Source organism: Nerophis lumbriciformis, linkage group LG08 (genome assembly GCF_033978685.3).
Source record: "Nerophis lumbriciformis linkage group LG08, RoL_Nlum_v2.1, whole genome shotgun sequence".
NCBI classification, from domain to species: Eukaryota; Metazoa; Chordata; class Actinopteri; order Syngnathiformes; family Syngnathidae; genus Nerophis; species Nerophis lumbriciformis.
The window spans coordinates 50,910,433-50,927,500 of NC_084555.2; the positions used below are offsets into that span (position 1 = coordinate 50,910,433).

At 43.1% G+C, this 17,068-nt stretch overlaps 1 protein-coding gene across 1 annotated transcript in view; it reads left to right on the forward strand.

The window, feature by feature from the left end:
* The first annotated feature begins 834 nt into the window (after nucleotides 1–834).
* The window catches only part of rps6ka5 (ribosomal protein S6 kinase, polypeptide 5), a 97,417-nt gene continuing 81,183 nt past the window's right edge, over nucleotides 835–17,068 (forward strand). The window contains exons 1-2 of the mRNA XM_061969177.1: nucleotides 835–907; nucleotides 998–1,103. Coding sequence (XP_061825161.1) covers nucleotides 1,028–1,103 — 76 coding nt within the window. The 5' untranslated portion in view covers nucleotides 835–907; nucleotides 998–1,027. The remainder of the gene's footprint in view (nucleotides 908–997; nucleotides 1,104–17,068) is intronic.

Here is a 17,068-nt window from a genome sequence, read left to right on the forward strand (position 1 = left end):
TTATATATATATATGTAAATATATATATAATAAAAAAAAAAAAAAATAAAAAAAAAAAAAAAAATATATATATATATATATATATATATATATATATATATATATATATGAAATACTTGACTTGGTGAATTCTAGCTGTAAATATATTCCTCCCCTCTTAACCACGCCCCCGCTCCCAACCACGCCCCCCACCCCCACCTCCCGAAATTGGAGGTCTCAAGGTTGGCAAGTATGAAGTAAAAAGATATTGGCCTACTGGTGATAATAATCAGATTGTACAAGTCACTATTTCCCTGTAACACTGTAAGTGTTGAATGAGACAAATGAGGACATAATAATAGAAAAAAAAAAAAAAGCAAATAAATATATTACTTTTCAATGGAATCTGTGTGTGTTTACTCTGAATGCAGTTTGAATGAGCAATCAAAGTAACTCTACTTTTACCTGAGTACAATAAAAAAAGCCATAAGACATCATTGGAATATTTAAGGAAAAGTTGTCAATTATACTATTTAAATAAAAATATGTTTTCTTTAATTTAATTTAAATTTGTGTGATTGTTTTTAAAATTACTTTTTTTTTCTATTGACATTTAAAAAAAACAAAAACATTTTTGTAATGTTATTGCATTTCATTTAAATGTGTTTAATTTAATTTCATTCTATTTCAATCGGGAACGCTGTATATCGGGTACAGTAGAAGCCCTGGTAGAGGCGGGTCTTGTGTGTCGTCATCATCCGAACAGCCAATCAACGCTTGGAACTTCACATAGCAACGCCAATCAGCGGCGAGGGGCCGCCTGGTCGCGAAGGTAGAGGCAAGTGTTTCCACTGACTGAAGCTGACAGCTCCACGGCTCCACGAGTGACATTCTACCCACATTGCCCCTCCACTCGCGGGTCTAAGATGTCGGTGCCGCTCGCAACAATGTCTTTACGTTAGCCGAGTCTCGTCGGGGGATTTTTTATTTTTATTTTTTTATTTTTTTATTTTTTTAGCCGAACTGCAGGACGCACGCAGTTGTGACGATGCCATCCCCGATGGAGGGCTCGTCCAGGGGCGAGGGGGACCTCTTCACGGTGGTCAAACACGAGCTGACGAACGGTAAGAGAGAGGGACGTTCTTCCATCCTGGCTGCGGGGGAAATGTTCTCTGATCCCGGCTGCTGAAAGCGCTTGAAAGGACAACAGAAAAAGGGGGCGGGGCTAAGCGAAGGTTGACAGTAAGTTGCTGCAGCTGGCGCGCATTAATGTTACCTAACCTCTTTAGCGACTAATGCCAGCTCATTTACAACTTAACTGCAACATTAGCCTAAAACACAGTTTCCCGCACTCGACGAGGTTAAAAAAAAGGCGAGTTTATCTTCTTGTGCGCTCTCCGAGAAGTCGTGCTGGCTTTCCCCTCGTAAACTATTAGCCAACCTGCTAGCTGGAGCTAACGTTAGCATCTGCTCTTTTAACCATTTAAAGCAGAATTAGGCAAATGAAGGCCCGGGGGCCACATGCGGCCCGTTAAACTTTTCAATCTGTCCCGCGGGACATTCCCAAATATTATTTTTTAGATATTTAACCCTGTAACACCCCTTGTTGTAAAATTACAACGTTACCTTTAACCATTCTAAAAAACAATCTGTTATATATATATATATATATATATATATATATATATATATATATATATATATATATTAGAGATGCGCGGATAGGCAATTATTTCATCCGCAACCGCATCAGGAAGTCGTCAACCATCCGCCATCCACCCGATGTAACATTTGATCAGAACCGCACCCGCCCGCCATCCGCCCGCACCCGCCCGTTGTTATATATCTAATATAGACGATGCAAGGCATTAGTGAGGTTATAAAGCTTTTGCCTGTTAAAGAAAGGAGACTGATCCAATGCAGCACACACATTCGCGTGCCACGCTGTCACGACCCAGACGCACACAAGTGCGCAATCATATGGGAGCCGCGCTGAGCGCAACTCCAAGCGCGTCTCGCTGCCGGCGACGGCCGGGTATGGGCCCGAAGCTCCAGCGCCATCCATTTTCAGGGCTAGTTGATTCGGCAGGTGGGTTTTTACACACTCCTTAGCGGGTTCCAACGTCCATGGCCACCGTACTGCTGTCTATATCAACCAGGGTGAGCCCAACCCCTTTCGTGAGCGCACTGCGCGCGGAGTGACCCCTGTTACGCGCCCCCGGCAACAGGGGTGGCGGGCAGGTAAGCTGCGCGGGCGGAGCGCGCGGAGTGACCCCTGTTACGAGCCCCCGGCCACGGGGGTGGCGGGCAGGTAAGCTGCTTACCTGCTGCGCGTGACGCCGGCCGCGGCGAAGGCGGACGAGGCGGGGTGTCGGTGCGGTGGGCGCGGTGGTGACCCTGGACGTGCGTCGGGCCCTTCTCGCGGATCGCCTCAGCTACGGCTCCCGGTGGGGCCCTTTCGGGGGAAGGGGCCTCGGTCCCGGACCCCGGCGAGGCGTCGGGGGCCTTCTCCTCTCCGTAAAAGTGTCCATCTCTTTTTTTTTTCTTCTTCTGTTGTGGCATATGCTGCAGGTGCCTGCTCGTTTTCGTATGTGGGTAACAACATTTAACTATGTATATATATTTCCGAATTGGTTTAACTGCCACCCGCCTGAATCTATTTAAAATCAATTTTTTTTTTATTTCAACCGCCCGACCCGACCCGCGGATAAAATCTAATTTTTTAAAATTTCATCCGCCCGATCCGCGGATAATCCGCGGACTCCGCGGTTGTGCCCGCAAACCGCGCATCTCTAATATATATATATCAGTGTTTCCCACAGGACAGGCATCTATTTGTGGTGGTGTGGTCGGGGGGCGGGGGGCAGCAACATTTTATGTACATATTTATATACAGATTTGAACAATAGGCGAGGGCGGACCTACGTCACTTCCGCCTGCCAATCCCCGAGCAACGCGGTCACCATATTGAATTCGTTGAAAACAAACCAGCTCACAGCGAACACAGCATTGACAGAAAAGGCATTTAACGAGGTTTCACGGCATTTTAAACTGTTCTAAATGGCGTATGATTATGTAAATAGTCTTTCCAGTGAGGCTAGGTTAAGATACGAGTTAAAATGTTCTGTAGTTGGATTAAACGACTGCCCTTACCGCCTTCCAGCAGATGCGTGGACTGATAATCCTACACAATGGCCGGACATGGAATTTGGAAATCTTTATGTCTACCTCACAAGCGCACCAGGTCGGTTGTTAGCTTCGGTTGTTATATAACGAATAAATCACATAAAAATGGTTAAATCACCCAAGGTATGTTGATAAATGATAATAAGGATGACACGGTGGCTACCAGTATCTGTATATTTATTATATCTGTAGAGAGCTCATTCAAATTCAGTTCAGTATTATGATTTATTATTTGCTGAATTACTGTAAATAGCCTTTATACCGTATGTTATTGTTGTGCAACAACAACAACTTCAGCTGTCGAACGTTATTCAGTAAAAATTCAACGGGTTCAACATTAGCATGGACGGTATAGCCAAGTTGTGGTTAAGAAGGTGGATTTTTGTTCCTTATATTTACCAGAAACGAAATGATCCGAACACACGACCCGGGATTTTGGGGGACTCCAGTGAGAACCGTCCTCGTTTTCCAGGTGTAAAGCTGCGAGCCATTTGTCTCGTCTCTGTGGGCTTTTAGCACGCTTTGGCAGAACAAAATACGACCTTTGTTTTCCCTGTTTCCAGTTGTGGTTTGCACAACCAAAAACAACACAGTTTTTTGGCATTTTGGAGGCAGAATGACGGGTTTAATCAGCGCAGGTCGACAGGTTAAAGAGTAATGTTGTAACGGTTTGTTTTCAACGCCAGTCAGGTTGCTATGGCTCGAAGAACCCGTATGTAGCTCAGTTGCCCGGATGTCGGCCCTGCCCTATTAGTGATTCACTGAAATATATTTATTAATTGTGGTTCTTACAAAAAATATATCTTATAAAATATAAAAGCTAAAATGTCTCTTAAAGCTCTGCCCCTTTAATTAGTGAATACTAAATAATTTAACTTTAGCCTACTACTACAACCATATTATTTACCAGCAACATGAAGTGAAACAGAAGCAGAGGTGTCCTGCCACAGTCAGTCAACCTCCTCCTCCTCCTCCTGCTGCTGCTGAACAGGTCGCACCTGTAGGCCTACCTCCTCTCCAAGTCGAGCCCTTTTCGGCCGTTGAAAATATTTTTCTATACTCATCTGTGTGAAGGAGTGAACATCCAACATTAGAATTTATTACTAACAAGCAGAAGCGCTCTATGTAGAGTGCCGTCTAACCTTAAGCGGCAGCAGCTCAACACATGCAGGGTTCAACGTTAAGGTTTTTTTCTACTTGCCTGACTTCTCAAATCTACTTGCCCCAATATTTTTACTTGTCCTGCCTAGGTTTTTTTCTGGCTGTGTAGTGCTCATGGCTTATATCTTAGTAAAATCCTTCCCGTTGACTATTTACAACACTACACAGTATTTATTATTAGGGCCCGCATGGCCCATTGCATAAGGACTCCCACAGGGAGTTTATGTAGGTGTGACTTAGACCTAGATTTCATAATAGTATATTCTCGGGCAAAAATCAACAGGAAGTTGGCAATTCCCCCTTCAAGACAAAAAAGTACTAAAAACAGTCACTTTTGCCTCTTTGAGCTGTAATTTGACCCCCTTAACATGCTTCAAAACTCACCAAACTGAACACACACATCAGGACTGGCTAAAATTGTGATTTAATGAAAAAACCTAACCCCAAATCTCAAAATTGTGCTCTACCGCAATTTTTTAATAAAACGCAGAAAAAACTGCTCCTCGGAAGAAAAAAATGACAAAACTGCCTGTAACTCCCACTGGGAAAGTGAGAGAGACATGAAACAAAAACCTCTATGTAGGTCTCACTTAGACCTACTTTTCATAGATTGACAACCCTCAGCAAAAATCAACAGGAAGTTTGCAATTTCCCCTTCAAAACAAATTTTTTTTATAAACCGGTCACTTCTCTTCAAACATTATCTCCTCTGAGCGCGTTTGTCGTTTCGGCTTCAAACTAACACAGGAGAGAGATTGAACCCTTCCAAATAAAAGTTATTGAAATAATTTTTATAACTGCTCCGGTTTTGATTTTATGAGCCTTCAAAGAACCGCTGCGCTGATGCTGCTGCGCTGATGCTGCTGCGCTGCTGTTTTCTCAAGAAGGCTGCTTAAAAGCAGGAAGCACCAGCGTGCCCACACAATGCAGACAAGGTAGGTACACTAGACAAAAGTATTGGGACACTTCGGACTAAAAGTAGACAAAAGTATTGGGACACTTATGACTACCACTGGACAAAAGTATTGGGACATTTAGGCCGAAAACTGGACAAAAGTATTGGGATACTTGGGACTAAAACTTGACAAAAGTATTGGGACACTTGGGACTAAAACTTGACAAAAGTATTGGGACACTTAGGACTAGCTCCTGCCAAATACGCGGGCCCGACCAATGCTGCTTACAGCTTTAATTATTATTATTATTTTTATTATCTATAATTACATTTAAATGGCATTGCATACATGTAAAATTAAATGCTATTTCACATTATTTGACCAGTAGCAGTTACACCCATCTGAACAGGTCAGCCACCTGTTTAAAGCCCGATCACAGTTGAAATCTTGAAATGAAGGGCCTTTAATGGCCAAAACATTAACCTGGACAACATTTTAACAGCTGGTTGGCTCAGAGTTTATTCTTTTCATTGCATTCACATGCTGCAGTGAACAATTTAGCGTCAGTATTAATGCAGTATTTGAAGCACCGTCTCCATGTGTGTTTATTGACAACAGGGTTATAACTTGGACACGTTAGCTCGTCGGTATTGTAACACGTGACTGTTACTACGTGCGTCTGCCCCGGCCCCAGAGTCAAACAGCGGCGGTGTTAATGAAGCAGCGTCAGGCTGCTCACCGTCAGTGAAACGCTCGGTGAAATCGCGGATTAACGTTAAATATATGACGAGCCGCGAGCGATGCAGCTATAACCTATCTACCTATAACTTATATTACCCTTGTATTTTGATCCCGTCCGTCCCTCTTCTTCTTCTTCTTCTCCTTCTTCTTCTTCTTCTTCTTCTGGCCCACCAGGTGAATTAAGTGCTATTGGCGGAGTTACAATGCATAGTAGGCTACCGCCACCTACTGCACCGGAGTTGTAACTACAAGCTACATTCACAGACAGAGTCCCATTGCTTTTATGAGCCGTCGAGCGAGTCAAAAGCCGAAAAATCCATTTGTGGCGGACGTAATTTTTTCATGGTGGGCCGCCACAAATAAATGAATGCGTGGGAAACACTGTATATATATATATATATATATTTTTTTTTTTTTAAATCACATTTACATAGTCATTGGGTCCTATTGTTCAGTCTCACAAGGCTATTGGATCGTACATTTGTTTGTACGTCACGCCTTCTGGCCATGAACTCACACAACCTCTCAATTGGTTTCCTTCGAACAACATCTATTTTGTTTCATTGGACTGGATTCATCAGATTCAAGTACAAACCCCGTTTCCATATGAGTTGGGAAATTGATGTAAATATAAACGGAATACAAAGATTTGCAAATCCTTTTCAACCCATATTCAATTGAATGCACTACAAAGACAAGATATTTGATGTTCAAACTCAAACTTTATTTATCTTTTGCAAATAATAATTAACTTAGAATTTCATGGCTGCAACACGTGCCAAAGTAGTTGGGAAAGGGCATGTTCACCACTGTGTTACATGGCCTTTCCTTTTAACAACACTCGGTAAACGTTTGGGATCTGACGAGGCACATTTTTCACCTTCTCAGGTGGAATTCTTTCCCATTCTTGCTTAATGTACAGCTTAAGTTGTTCAACAGTCCGGGGGTCTCCGTTGTGCTATTTTAGGCTTCATAATGCGCCACACATTTTCAATGGGAGACAGGTCTGGACTACAGGCAGGCCAGTCTAGTACCCGCACTCTTTTACTATGAAGCCACCATGTTGATGTAACACGTGGCTTGGCATTGTCTTGCTGAAATAAGCAGCGGCGTCCATGGTAACGTTGCTTGGATGGCAACATATGTTGCTCCAAAACCTGTATGTACCTTTCAGCATTAATGGTGCCTTCACAGATGTGTAAGTTACCCATGTCTTGGGCACTAATACACCCCCATACCATCACACATGCTGGCTTTTCAACTTTGCGCATATAACAATCCGGATGGTTCCTTTCCTCTTTGGTCCGGAGGACACGACGTCCACAGTTTCCAAAAACAATCTGAAATGTGGACTCGTCAGACCAGAGAACACTTTTCCACTTTGCATCAGTCCATCTTAGATGAGCTCAGGCCCAGCGAAGCCGACAGCGTTTCTGGGTGTTGTTGATAAACGGTTTTCGCCTTGCATAGGAGAGTTTTAACTTGCACTTACAGATGTAGCGACCGACTGTAGTTACTGACAGTGGGTTTCTGAAGTGTTCCTGAGCCCATGTGGTGATATCCTTTACACACTGATGTCACTTGTTGGTGCAGTGCAGCCTGAGGGATCGAAGGTCACGGGCTTAGCTGCTTACGTGCAGTGATTTCTCCAGATTCTCTGAACCCTTTGATGATATTACGGAGCGTAGATGGTGAAATCCCTAAATTACTTGCAATAGCTGCTTGAGAAAGGTTTTTCTTAAACTGTTCAACAATTTGCTCACGCATTTGTTGACAAAGTGGCGACCCTCGCCCCGTCCTTGTTTGTGAATGACTGAGCATTTCATGGAATCTACTTTTAAAGTTAAAGTTAAAGTACCAATGATTGTCACACACACACTAGGTGTGGCGAAATTATTCTCTGCATTTGACCCATCACCCTTGATCACCCCCTGGGAGGTGAGGGGAGCAGTGGGCAGCAGCGGTGGCCGCGCCCGGGAATCATTTTTGGTGATTTAACCCCCAATTCCAACCCTTGATACTGAGTGCCAAGCAGGGAGGTAATGGGTCCCATTTTTATAGTCTTTGGTATGACTCGGCCGGGGTTTGAACCCACAACCTACCGATCTCAGGGCGGACACTCTAACCACTAGGCCACTGAGTATACCCAATCATGGCACCCACCTGTTCCCAATTAGCCTGCACACCTGTGTAAGGCTGAAACGACGCGTTGACGTCATCGATTACGTAAATACGTCGATGCCGTTTTTGTGCGTCGACGCGTCGCATACCTTATTTCCTTGAATAGCCTCCGGGGCGCTAGTTAATTTAAAACCTCTTCTCACTCCTGCGCTTACCAAAAGGCGTGGGGTAAATTTAGGCCTGCGCTTATAAATTTGAGTGATGTAAGGATACCATCATGAAAAGCACATTTAATACAAAAAAAACGTTATTATGGTCTTACCTTTACTTATAAATGAAGTCCATGCGCAGCTCCTTCTGATGAAAAGCATCGATAACTTGTTTATAGAAGTCTTCCTTATCTTTCTTCAGTTTTAAAAGTCTCTCTGTCTCGATGGAGATATCCCTTTAAGTATTATCTCCTGTTTCCATTGAAAGTCCAGTTTAGAAAACTTTTTTATTTTAGATATGTAATCCTCCATGTTAAAAGTGCAAGCAAACTCTTGTTGCTTGTTGTCTTCTCCTGCAGTACCGGTAGTCGCAAGAAGGATCACTAGCGCCCTCTACCAGCAGGAGGCGGGAGTCATTTAATGACTCATATTTGACACACGCAGCTACGGTATATTAATAAAACATAGCTGCTTACTGTTCTTTTTAGCATATTCAATAGCTTGGACTAGGGATGTCCCGATCCGATATTTGGATCGGATCGGCTGCCGATATTTGCCAAAAATTGCGTATCGGCAAGGCATGTGCAAATGCCGATCCAGATCCAGTTTAAAAAAAAACTCCTGTCCGTGTTTTCCAACGCACCGATTTAAATAATACATTCCACTTTTCTGCTGCTCCGTAATTCCCGTTCCGCATTTTCCAGCACACCTTCAACACATCCACAATTCTCACGCAGTTGCTTTTAGCTGCTGGCATTACACGACAGGCTCTTCTCACTCTTTCCTGTGTCTCCCTCTCACAGACAGCAAGCGCACCTTCTTACACACGTCACATACTGTCACGTCATACGTCACATACTGTCACGTCACACGTCACATACTGTCACGTCATACGTCACATACGTATACGTCCTCCCCGAGCAGAGAGCGAGGTAGCGGCATGGCTAACGTTAGCTGTGATGCTAGCGCAGCTGCTAAAGTGCGCGCCTGCTCAAGCGTCCTCTGCGCACGGCAAATCTATGCCACGCACAAAATCAAATAAAAAAATAAGCGCATAACAATTTTCGACACACGGACACGACAGAGAAAACAGTTTTCGTCATCATTGTTCAAATATTGTGACGTCTGTCGAGACGCTTATCTCCATTTGGTGCCACACGTCCACACCATCAAAATGGCAAAAATTTCCAGATCAACACTGTATGAAAAAATTAGTGATTTTTTTAGTTGTGATTTCCTTCTCTGCATGAAAGTTTAAAAGTAGCATATATTAATGCAGTATGAAGAAGAATGTTTTAATGTAGACATGCAAGCCTTGAAAGAAAATGTTGAAAATCAAGACTACATTTCCTGCAAATGGATGCATTTCTACCCTATATTTTAACTTTAGATTTATTCTCATATCAAACTCTTTTGGCTGTCTTTTTGACACTTACATCCGGCGCCCCCCTCCACACCTTGGATTATAAATAATGTAAATAATTCAATGTGATTATCTTGTGTGATGACTGTATTATGATGATAGCATATATCTGATAGTATATATCTGTATCATGAATCAATTTAAGTGGACTCCGTCTTAAACAAGTTGAAAAACTTATTGGGGTGTTACCATTTAGTGGTCAATTGTACGGAATATGTACTTCACTGTGCAACCTACTAATAAAAGTCTCAATCAATCAATCAAAACACATAGAATCATCATACTGCTGTGATTATATGCATCAAGTGTTCATTCAAGGCTAAGGCAAAATATTGAGATATATATATTGTGTATCGCAATATGGCCTTAAAATATGGCAATATTAAAAAAAGGCCATATCGCCCAGCCCTAGTTTCAATGATGCCATTTCTGTTTGTCATGTATAATTTTGTCTATTTTGTGTTTATCCTTGAATAAACAGGTCAGTTTCTTGTTACCAACCATTGTGTATTATTCAAACTCCCCTAATTCAGCTGGCTAGTTGTTATCAAGAGTACTAAAACCCTTTTCAACATGATTCTGACAACTAAGTAGGCTAAATAACTTTAAACTTTAATACATGCTCGGATAGGCCAGTATCGGTCAGTATCGGTATCGGTCAGTATCGGTATCGGATCGGAAGTGCAAAAACCTGGATCGGGACATCCCTAGCTTGGACCTTAAATCCTACTGAATAGCTTCATCTTCTTCCCTTTATGCGATTTCAAATGATTGAAATCAGCCTCCTCCATTTTGAAAATGATGACTCGTGACGTGACGAGTTTGACCCGGCGGAAATTCTAGACATGCGCTAATAAAAATTAATATTTTGCGAAACGAGTTTGACTCGGCGTTAATCCTGAGCCGGCGGTAATGCTAAGCATGCGCTAATTATTTTGCGAAACGAGTTTGACCCGGCAGTAATTCGAAGCATGCGCCAATTCAAGGAAATACGCACTTTTTTGTATTGGATGTTTATCTTTATTTTTGCACATTTTAAAGCAAAAATAAGCAATACTTTTACTTTTGAAATTTCCTTTACTATTGCAGAATATTCAGATTTGCACTGGATGTTTACTTTTATATTTGCACATTAAAAAGCAAATAAGCTACTTTTAATTTTGTTAAATGTTTACATTGTTACAGAATATTTTGTCATGTTGTAAATACCTACTCAGTGGCCTAGTGGTTAGAGTGTCCGCCCTGAGATCGGTAGGTTGTGAGTTCAAACCCCGGCCGAGTCATACCAAAGACTATAAAAATGGGAGCCATTACCTCCCTGCTTGGCACTCAGCATCAAGGGTTGGAATTGGGGGTTAAATCACCAAAAATGATTCCCGGGCGCGGCCACCGCTGCTGCCCACTGCTCCCCTCACCTCCCAGGGGGTGAACAAGGGGATGGGTCGAATGCAGAGGACAAATTTCACCACACCTAGTGTGTGTGTGACAATCATTGGGACTTTAACTTTAACTTTAACTTTGTTGTCAATGTTGACTGAGTGGCCATACTTTTTTTTTTTTTTGTAAATAAAAGCCATGCCTTTTGAAAAAACTGGCCTACATTTATTTTTTCATCTTCATTTTAAATAAAAAAATAATTGGCAAAAGGAAAAATAATTTATAGATTAATCGAAAAAAATAATCTATAGATTAACCGATTAACCGAAAAAAATAATCTATAGATTAATCGATTAACCGAAAAAAATAATCTATAGATTAATCGATAGAAAAATAATCGTTAGCTGCAGCCTTACACCTGTGGGATGTTCCAAGTAAGTGTTTGATGAGCATTCCTCAACTTTATCAGTATTTATTGCCACCTTTCCCGACTTCTTTGTCACGTGTTGCTGGCTTCAAATTCTAAAGTTAATGATTATTTGCAAAAAAAAAAAGTTTATCAGTTTGAACATCAAATATGTTGTCTTTGTAGCATATTCAACTGAATATGGCTTGAAAAGGATTTGCAAATCATTGTATTCTGTTTATATTTACATCTAACACAATTTCCCAACTCATATGGAAACGGGGTTTGTATATATGTGTATGTATGTATTTATATATATATATATATATATATGTATATGTGTGTATTAGAGATGCGCGATTTGCGGGCACAACCGCGGAGTCCGCGGATTATCCGCGGATCGGGCGGATGAAATTAAAAAAAATTAGATTTTATCCGCGGGTCGGGTCGGGCGGTTGAAAAAAAAATAAATTAGATTTTAAATAGATTCAGGCGGGTGGCAGTTAAACCAATTCGTAAATATATATACATAGTTAAATGTTGTTACCCACATACGAAAAACGAGCAGGCACCTGCAGCATATGCCACAACAGAAGAAAAAAAAAAAAAGAGATGGACACTTTTACGGAGCGGAGAAGGGACGCCTCGCCGGGGTCCGGGACCGAGGCCCCTTCCCCCGAGAGGGCCCCACCGGGAGCCGTAGCTGAGGCGATCCGCGAGAAGGGCCCGACGCACGTCCAGGGTCACCACCGCGCCCACCGCACCGACACCCCGCCTCGTCCGCCTTCGCCGCGGCCGGCGTCACGCGCAGCAGGTAAGCAGCTTACCTGCCCGCCACCCCCGTGGCCGGGGGCTCGTAACAGGGGTCACTCCGCGCGCTCTGCCCGCGCAGCTTACCTGCCCGCCACCCCTGTTGCCGGGGGCGCGTAACAGGGCTCACTCCGCGCGCAGTGCGCTCACGAAAGGGGTGGGGCTCACTCTGGTTGATATAGACAGCAGGACGGTGGCCATGGAAGTCGGAACCCGCTAAGGAGTGTGTAATAACCCACCTGCCGAATCAACTAGCCCTGAAAATGGATGGCGCTGGAGCGTCGGGCCCATACCCGGCCGTCGCCGGCAGCGAGATGCGCTTGGAGGTGCGCTCAGCGCGGCTCCCATATGATTGCGCACTGGTGTGCGTCTGGGCCGTGACAGCGTGGCACGCGAATGTCTGTGCTGCATTGGATCAGTCTCCTTTCTTTAACAGGCAAAAGCTTTATAACCTCACTAATGCCTTGCATCGTCTATATTAGATATATAACAACGGGCGGGTGCGGTTCTGATTAAATGTTAGAAACGGGTGGATGGCGGATGGTTGACGACTTTCTGATGCGGTTGCGGATGAAATAATTGCCTATCCGTGCATCTCTAGTGTGTATGTATATATGTGTATGTTTACATGTATGTATGTGTATACATATATATAATTTGTAAAGGTCTTCCAGGAATAATATTGTCGAAAAGGATCCTTTTTTTTTTTTTTGGATGAACATTTCCCTTGCCTTGCTTCCATTTCCTCTTGCCTGACGGCGAAAGCCTTCACCTCTGCTGTCAGTTTATTAATAACCATTGAAATGAAAGTTGTCCTCGGCGGGGCGGGCAAGCATGACGGCGGCGTTACGCAAGCCAAACTTCTGACCTCGCAGTCGCAAGAACACACATTAAAAACGGCCTATAATAGCCTTGTCACGTCTAATTGGAGGCGCTTTAATGGCGACACGCACATTGCTCATCTGGCTGTGTGTGGAGAGCTTGTGATGCACATTAGACACACACACACACACACACACACACACACACACACACACACACACATGAAGAGACACTGAAAACCTCAAAGATGGACGATAATGACCCTCCTGTTTAATGTGGCATCATATTTGCACGCTGTGTGAGCATCTCATGTATATTCCAGTGGGCGTCAAAAACAAGCCGCACGATTTGTGTAGTATGCATGTGCTGCTTTTATTGTGTTGAACATTTGTACATGTCAACAAACCTGTGTGTGTGTGTGTGCATTGCTGTTAGTGTGCCACTCATTCATTCACTCTGACTGTCTTTCCCTGCTGGCTCACTGCATTATTGCTTTACATCAGAGCTGGGCAAATATTTGGACTCGGGGTGCCACATTGAGAGAAAAAAAGTGTCTGGAGGGGCCAGGGTGTATGTGTGTATAAAGGATATGTACACATTTAGCTGTAAAAATCTGTATGTGTGTTTGGCTCCCTTTTTTTCCAGGAACACTAATACCAAAAGCATACTTGCCAACCTTGAGACCTCCAATTTCGGGAGGTGGGGGGTGGGTGCGGGGGGCGTGGTTGGGGCGGGGGCGTGGTTGGGGGCATGGTTAAGAGGGGAGGAGTATATTTACAGCTAGAATTCACCAAGTCAAGTATTTCATATATATATATATATATATATATATATATATATATATATATATATATATATATATATCCCCGCGACCCTGAAGGGAATAAGCGGTCGTAAATGGATGGATGGATATATATATATATATATATAAGAAATAATTGACTTTCAGTGAATTCTAGCTATGTATGTATATATATATATATTAGAGATGCGCGGATAGGCAATTATTTCATAAAGCTTTTGCCTGTTAAAGAAAGGAGACTGATCCAATGCAGCACAGACATTCGCTGTCACGACCCAGACGCACACCAGTGCGCAATCATATGGGAGCCGCGCTGAGCGCACCTCCAAGCGCGTCTCGCTGCCGGCGACGGCCGGGTATGGGCCCGACGCCCCAGCGCCATCCATTTTCAGGGCTAGTTGATTCGGCAGGTGGGTTGTTACACACTCCTTAGCGGGTTCCGACGTCCATGGCCACCGTCCTGCTGTCTATATCAACCAGGGTGAGCCCAACCCCTTTCGTGAGCGCACTGCGCGCGGAGTGACCCCTGTTACGCGCCCCCGGCAACAGGGGTGGCGGGCAGGTAAGCTGCGCGGGCGGAGCGCGCGGAGTGACCCCTGTTACGAGCCCCCGGCCACGGGGGTGGCGGCCAGGTAAGCTGCTTACCTGCTGCGCGTGACGCCGGCCGCGGCGAAGGCGGACGAGGCGGGGTGTCGGTGCGGTGGGCGCGGTGGTGACCCTGGACGTGCGTCGGGCCCTTCTCGCGGATCGCCTCAGCTACGGCTCCCGGTGGGGCCCTCTCGGGGGAAGGGGCCTCGGTCCCGGACCCCGGCGAGGCGTCGGGGGCCTTCTCCGCTCCGTAAAAGTGTCCATCTCTTTTCTTTTTTTTTCTTCTGTTGTGGCATATGCTGCAGGTGCCTGCTCGTTTTTCGTATGTGGGTAACAACATTTAACTATGTATATATATTTCCCAATTGGTTTAACTGCCACCCGCCTGAATCTATTTAAAATCAAATTTTTTTTTAACCACCCGACCCGACCCGACCCGCGGATAAAATCAAATTTTTTTAAATTTCATCCGCCCGATCCGCGGATAATCCGCGGATAATCCGCGGACTCCGCGGTTGTGCCCGCAAACCGTGCATCTCTAAGGAGTATATTTACAGCTAGAATTCACCAAGTCAAGTATTTCATGTATATATATATATATATATATATATATATATATATATATATATATATATATATGTATATGTATATGTGTATATATATATATATATATATATATATATATATATATATATATATCCCCGCGACCCCGAAGGGAATAAGCGGTCGTAAATGGATGGATGGATGGATGGATATATATATATATATATATATATATATATATATATATATATATATATATATATATATATATATATATATATATATATATATATATATATATATATATATATATAAATAAATAAAAGAAATACTTGAATTTCAGTGTTCATTTATTTACACATATATACACACATAACACTCATCTACTCATTGTTGAGTTAAGGGTTGAATTGTCCATCTTTGTTCTATTCTCTGTCACTAACCATGCTGAACACCCTCTCTGATGATGCATTGCTGTGTGGCACGCACAAAAGTGCTTTCATCAAATGCACTAGATGGCAGTATTGTCCTGTTTAAGAGTGTCACAACATTGCTGTCTACGGCAGACGGACTGCTTTACTGTCGACGCTCTTTATATTGTGGGAAAGCGGACTCAGGTCCGCATGGAGCTGGAGGGGGCGTGGCCTCCAGCTCCGCCTGAATTTCGGGAGAAAATTTGTCCCGGGAGGTTTTCGGGAGAGGCGCTGAATTTCGGGAGTCTCCCGGAAAATCTGGGAGGGTTGGCAAGTATGACCAAAAGTCACAATGTTCAATAGAGTTCTAAAAAAGTTATGATAGACCACCTCAAAAAAACTCTAATTTTACTTTTTTTTTTTACTGAATGGGACACCCAAAATTCGAGATGTCCGATAATATTGGACTGGCGATATTATCGGCCGATAAATGCTTTAAAATGTAATATCGGAAATGATCGGTTTCAAAATTATCGGTATCGGTTTCAAAAAGTAAAATTTGTGACTTTTTAAAACGCCGCTGTGTACACAGACGCAGGGAGAAGTACAGAGCGCCAATAAGCCTTAAAGACACTGCCTTTGCGTGCCGGCCCAGTCACATGATATCCACGGCTTTTCACACACACAAGTGAATGCAATGCATAATTGGTCAACAGCCATACAGGTCACACTGAGAGTGGCCGTATAAACTACTTTAACACTGTTACAAATATGCGCCACACTGTGAACCCGCACCAAACGAGAATGACAAACACATTTCGGGAGAACATCCGCACCGTAACACAATAGAACAAATACCCAGAATCCCTTGCAGCACTAACTCTTCCGGGACATTACAATAATGCACTTTGTGACTTCAATAATAAATACGGCAGTGCCATGTTGGCATTTTTTTTTTCCATAATTTGAGTTGATTTATGTTGGAAAACCTTGTTACATTGTTTAATGCATGCAGCGGGGCATCACAACAAAATTAGGCATAATAATGTGTTACTTCCACGACTGTATGTATTGGTATCGGTTGATATCGGTATCGGTAATTAGGCGTTGGACAATATCGGGATATCGGCAAAAAAGCCTTTATCAGACATCTCTACCCAAAATTTACATGAAAATAAAGAAAGTGGGATTTACAATATTAACTACGAACAATAAAACACTGAATATTAACAACATGTGGTTTGATTGTGACATTCATCTTAGTTTTAGTTTTCATCACCAAATGTGGAGGTGTTGAAATCGCCATGTAAAATTGCTAATGTTAATAGTTGCCTGTCTATGGCAAATCCAATGTAAGTTAGCATCAAGGAAGAGTGGAGCCTTACTTTATGTGCAAACGTTTTCTACCAAGTATACTTGCTTTGTTGGTGTTGAAAATTACAAAATTACTCCGAGGGAGTTTGGCTGACTTTGTCCTGAGTGTTGCTTGACTGATCGTTTACGTGAGCCGTGTTTAGTCTGCAACAGGATGCGACGTCACGTGCAATAAAGGTAACGAAATACGGCACTGTTTGATTTGACGTGAATCGAT